The 5,799-nt window shown below is 35.7% G+C and overlaps 1 protein-coding gene across 4 annotated transcripts in view; it reads right to left on the bottom strand.

Moving 5' to 3' along the window:
• LOC106880835 (RYamide receptor) overlaps window positions 1–5,799 on the bottom strand; it is a 438,750-nt gene that overhangs the window by 48,815 nt on the left and 384,136 nt on the right. For all 4 annotated transcript variants that reach the window (XM_052973295.1, XM_052973294.1, XM_052973297.1 and 1 more), the window contains one exon: window positions 3,987–5,154. In XM_052973295.1, the coding sequence (XP_052829255.1) occupies window positions 3,987–4,721 (735 nt within the window). In that variant the 5' untranslated portion in view covers window positions 4,722–5,154. The remainder of the gene's footprint in view (window positions 1–3,986; window positions 5,155–5,799) is intronic.

Genomic DNA, 5,799 nt, shown 5'->3' with positions numbered 1-5,799 from the left:
ATATATATATATATGTATGTATGTATGTATGTACAAGTGGATAGATAGGGCCAATTGGCAGATTGGAAAGAGCGTGGGATAGGTTGTTTTTTGGTGATAGTTCTCATTCTCTGGGTTATGTTTTCAAATTCCAGCCATTCATCTTTGCATATCGTTCACTCGGGATCGTTAACTAAAATAACAATGTCTAACTGTGATCGCTCCTTCTGCTACTCTGATTCATACTGTTTCCCCTTCTGGGAGAAATCGATTGCGATCAATTGGTTGAATTTCACCAGGTCCATATATTGCGACGGCATCCCTATGACATAACGTAAGTTCTTAACTCCATCACCAATTACAGGGTTCATGAAATGCATGTACCTTGTGGTGAAATGCATAATATTTATGACGAAACCTGAACGGTAAGGGCAAAAATTCGTGATGTTTACCATTAATTCCATGATTGCTAGGAAACGCAACGAAATCAACACGTTTTGGTGTTTGTGGGAACAGGAAGGATGCACCGAGATATCCAGAAACATTCAGGAGGCTACAGATTAAGATTACCGTTGTAAAGAGTAATCCATGTGCTCACACAGCGGACTCACTGGGGGAACTGAACTCGGATCAACGAGAGTAATGTTCGTGAACACGTGTGTAGTGTCATGTGTGTGCGCGCGCGTGTGTGTTTGTGTGTGTGTGTGTGTGTGCATTGTACAGAGATACGCAGGTAGTGAAACAAAATATTTTTTGATAGTTTTTATTATATATATATCCAAGGCATCGAGCTGGCAGAAGTGCTTAGCGGTATTTCGCCCGTCGCTGCGTTCTGAGTTCAAATTCCGGCGAGGTCGACTTTGCCTTTCATCCTTTCGGGTTCGATAAATTAAGTAGCAGTTGCGTACTGCAGTCGATCAAATCGACTGGCCCTCTCCCCCAAAATTTATATATTTTCAAACTCTTGGTTCTGTTTAAGAATATAGTTATTTTAAACTGCCACCATGCTGAGGCACGGATTTTTTGTCGAATGAATCGCCCCAGGGCTTATTGATTTGTTTTCGTTTTTTCTTCAGCTTCTTACTTATTCTATGAGCCGCTTTTGCCGAAGCTCCAGTTTACGGTGATATAAACACATCAACACTGGTTTTGAAGCAGTGATAAGGAACAAACAAGCAAACACACACACACACATACGCGCGCGCATAGATGCATACAGCAGGCATCTTTCAGTTGTGGTGTACCATATCGACTCACAACTGTGGTCGGATTCTAAGGTGCCACGGAGTGAAACTGAACCCGGAATCATCTCTCTTACCACGCAGCGAAGCCTGTGCTTATATATGTATATACACATATATACATATGTGTATATATGCATATGTATATATATATATATATATATATATATATATATATATGTTGTTGTACTTGGGGATGGTCGTATTGCCAGTTTAGCCATATATATGTATATATATATATATATATATATATATGCCCACACATATATACATATTCATACACTATTCCTACTATGTGTGTATGTGCGTATCTGTGTAAGGCTGTATCCATACATGTATACACGTACACACGCATGCACAGACACACATACATACACACACGCGGCCACGCACGCACACTCACGGCCATGTGATAGTGTCATTGTGCTTAAAAATACTTTCGATGAAAATCCTTACAAAGCCAGACGTCTGGGATATCTTCTAAGAGATGTGTTATGCAAGTTTCTTCTCTATCTTAGAATTAAATGTCAGCTACTATTTTTTTTGTTTGCCATGATGACGTTTATCTTTATAGCAAACCAAGTGAAAATGATCACAATAGTAATAGGAAGGAACGTATTTGTATTAACGTAAGCTTATATATATATATATATGTATATATATATACATTATACACACACAAACATGTATAGAAGGTGGCCAAAAGTCACAAAGTCATCTAAAATTTTAATAAATCCGTTTTAATTACACATTTTTTAATTTTTAAGATACAAGATGTGATTATTCGCACCTAAGCCACATATATTTACTATATACATACTGTATATGGTGTGGAGACGCAATGGCCCAGTGGTTAGGGCAGCGGATTCGCGATCGTAGAGTCACGGTTCCGATTCCCAGACCGGGTGTTGTGATTGTTTATTGAGCGAAAACACCTTTGTGAATTTTGGACAACCCTATATACATATGTAATATTAAGAACCAAGGATCAATGTGTAGGAAGACAGTAATCTTGGAACAGTCCATAGAAGGTATAAAAAACAACTTTGAGGAACAAAAGAGGCGACAAACAAATACAGGCAAAGGGATTTAGTTGATTACATCGACCCCAGTGTGGCACCTGTTGTGGGAAATGCGATATCTATTGATAAATCTAATGGACGTTTAGAAATTTCAATTCTGGTTATAAATTTCTAAAATACGTTAGCTATTAGAATTTTATGTGACGACTTTCAGAGGTTTTCGTTTTTAATTTCAAATTTGTAGTATATTTGTGATGACATTTAAAATTTTTTATGCATTTTGTATTTTGTAGCATAGAATTAATAACTGAGGAATCTTGCAATGATATCTAATCATATTTTCAAGAACCAGGTTAATTTTAGCTTATATAATAATATTGTAATGTGTGGTTTGCGTTATTTACAGTCGTGACCGATGGAAATAAATATTTTTAGACAGATTATCTGCATATAAAATTAGACTTCATATAATATTTACAGAAATTTCAATGAAATCTTCTACTCATTTTCAGTATCATATTGTCGTAACAGTCACCATAAATTGAGAATATATGATTATCTTTAATGTGTATGTAAAATACAAATGTTTGTACCACTTGTAGAGCTTGGTAACCGAATCCAATACAAAGATACTATGCGTCACCATCACTATATTTGGACAATTGTGCCTGAAGATGATGTATAGAATGGTGATCATGGAACAAATTATCGATAGTATTTCTGGAAACATCTGATTTCATCATCATAAATTTAGGTTATTTTAAAATCAAATTGCAGAGAACTGTGACTGTTTATATGAAAACACAAACACACCTCCACGATGTCATGTGCATATTTCCACATGACATATCACGCACTTGTACAAGTGTGTGTGCATGAATATATAAATCGCTGATATTATGCAAAAGTGTCGTAAGTACAAATCTTTGCTTTTTCAGAAAGCCAAACATAGTTTCTCCATTCCATTTCTATTTACATTAGCAATAGTTTCAGCTTAAAAATAATACTTTGTAACTCCATGTATGCATGATATTTTTGAAAAACTGTCATATGTGGGACTTTTGAAAAATGCTAAAACGTTGTACTACATACACTTTGACAGTTTTCATATTTTTTCATATTTTGGCATCTGAAACTGTTGGAGATACGATAGTTTTAGCAAAAGAACTGGTAAAATTAAATATTGAGAATAACGTATTTGACTAAACTTGGACATAGGACAGTTTAACATAATGGCAACGATATGTATTTTTATGCATGTATATGTGTATGTGCATGTATATGCAAATGTGCGTGTGTGTGTTTGTGTGTGTGTGCGTGCGTGCCTGCATATTTATTCATAGACATACGCACAAATGTCTTGCGGTATCATTCAGGCATTCGATCAATTTAACAGCAGGGGTACAGGCCACAAAAGCACAATGGTTTAGTTAAAATAACATGCTCTTTGCAAGCAACCAAGTGCACACACACACAAGCACCCCCCCCCCCCCCCCACACACACACACATACACATAAAGAATCTCAATTTTTGTGTGGAAGACACTGAATTTAATTCCTGAAATTTATTAGACATGGGTTAATTGACTTACGTTTCTCTCACGTAAACACATGTATCAATGGTGGGCAGTGGGGAGGGGGAGGTTCGATGATTAACTGAACTGTTGACATGTATAAAACAACAGAAGCCAAAGAAATTACTTGAGAATAAGAATTTGAAATATAAGAGTTTGGAGTTGTTTACCTTTCTTTTCGAGGCTGCCATTCTTTCATCCCGATTCCTTACTGCTTCTCCAGGAGGGCTTTTTATCCAAACAATATATCCAATCCGAGCGTATGTGAAAATAAGTACTATAAGTGGTATAAAATACTGCAGAAACATGATGACCATACTGTAGCTCTGGCGTTGGTAATCATGCTCCCAGATTTCTTGGCACAGACCATTGAAGGCATCTGATTCATTCCCATCTGATTTTTCATTTAGAACTCGTGATACAATTGCCGTAGGTAAGGGTGCAGCCATAGCTAAAACCCATGTGACGGCTATGATTTTCACTGCTTGTGTATTGGTCAGCTTTGGTCGAAGAGGATGGAGGACAGCCACATAACGGTCCATGCTCATTGCAACTAGAGTGAATGCACTGAGAAACACTGATACAGCTTGGATATAAGTGACAACTGGACACATGACGTTTCCAAAAGGCCAATAGTTGAGCATAACAGTAGAAACGAAAGTGAGCGGGATGCAAAGTATCGCCATGAGAATGTCACTGATCGCCAAATTTAGTAGAAAAAGATTCGTCGCAGTCCTCATCCGCTGGCATATCAGGATAATGTGACAGACTAGCACGTTGCCTCCAACGGCAACCAACACCACCAACCCATAGACTAATACAAATATCATTTGCACGTACATTGGTGGTGGTATGTATTCGAGTTCAGTTATGTTAGAGTTGCTGAAGTTGAATTGTTCATCCATTTTAAGACGTTTTCTTAAATAAATATTTACAATATTTTAATAGAAATTGGCGCTGCCTAATGTCGTCTACGCCGAATATTCTGCTGTTCTCTTTTTCCAAAATCTTCACTCTTCAAAATATTATTTCACATATTACTACTCCAAATATCTACAATAAATGAATATAATTAGCACTTATTTTTGCTTCTTCTTTAATATCGTTTTATCTACCGTCATCTTCCATATCATTCTCCTATTCGTCATCATCTTCATTACTCGTAGTCTTATATCTTCTTTTAATTCAGTATCTCTGACGACTATGTTTAATTCAGATGTCCAATGAGAATTCAATCTCGAAATGTTGTAAGATTTATAATGAAGGTGACTAGAAGCATACTTGAATATCAAAATACGTGTGCTGAGAAAATGGAGGTATATCTTCCAGATGAAATATCTGTAATGAAATGGAGAACATATTATGACAAAATATAAGAACAATTATTTTGTGTTCTAATGAGTATTAAAAGTATCTTAACGATAGACGGACATATTTCACAGACGATTAAGTAAACAATTTTGAGGATTAACAGAAATATGCCTATGTTATGATGAAAATAATAAGTGGAAATAAATAACAGAAAACTTAAAAAAAGGACATTGAAAAAGCAATGCAAAGTATGATGGATGTTACTTTAAGAGATGTGCAGCAGCGTCAGTGCAGAAATGGAAAGCGTTTCAGAGGCTGATCTTTCCACACTTTACTCCTTGCATTGCCTTAATATTTCCTTATCTATACTTCTTTAAATATCTCATTCTATATAACAGAAAAATACATCATTCATACATCAGATTATAGGGATGAACATCTACAGAAACATCTAATCGAAAAATTCATAAATTCATATTAAGATGTCAACGGTGACTCTAAAAAGAACTGTCATCTTTTTACACTGCATAGACGAACGGTGGATAAATGTATATGTAAATATATGCGTGTGTACGTGTGTATACATATATTTATGCATATATATACGTATATATATATATATATATATATGTGTGTGTGTGTGTGTGTTTATAACTATGTATATATATATAT

Source organism: Octopus bimaculoides, chromosome 15 (assembly GCF_001194135.2).
Source record: "Octopus bimaculoides isolate UCB-OBI-ISO-001 chromosome 15, ASM119413v2, whole genome shotgun sequence".
Lineage (NCBI taxonomy): Eukaryota > Metazoa > Mollusca > Cephalopoda > Octopoda > Octopodidae > Octopus > Octopus bimaculoides.
This window is presented reverse-complemented; position numbering and strand designations above follow the sequence as displayed.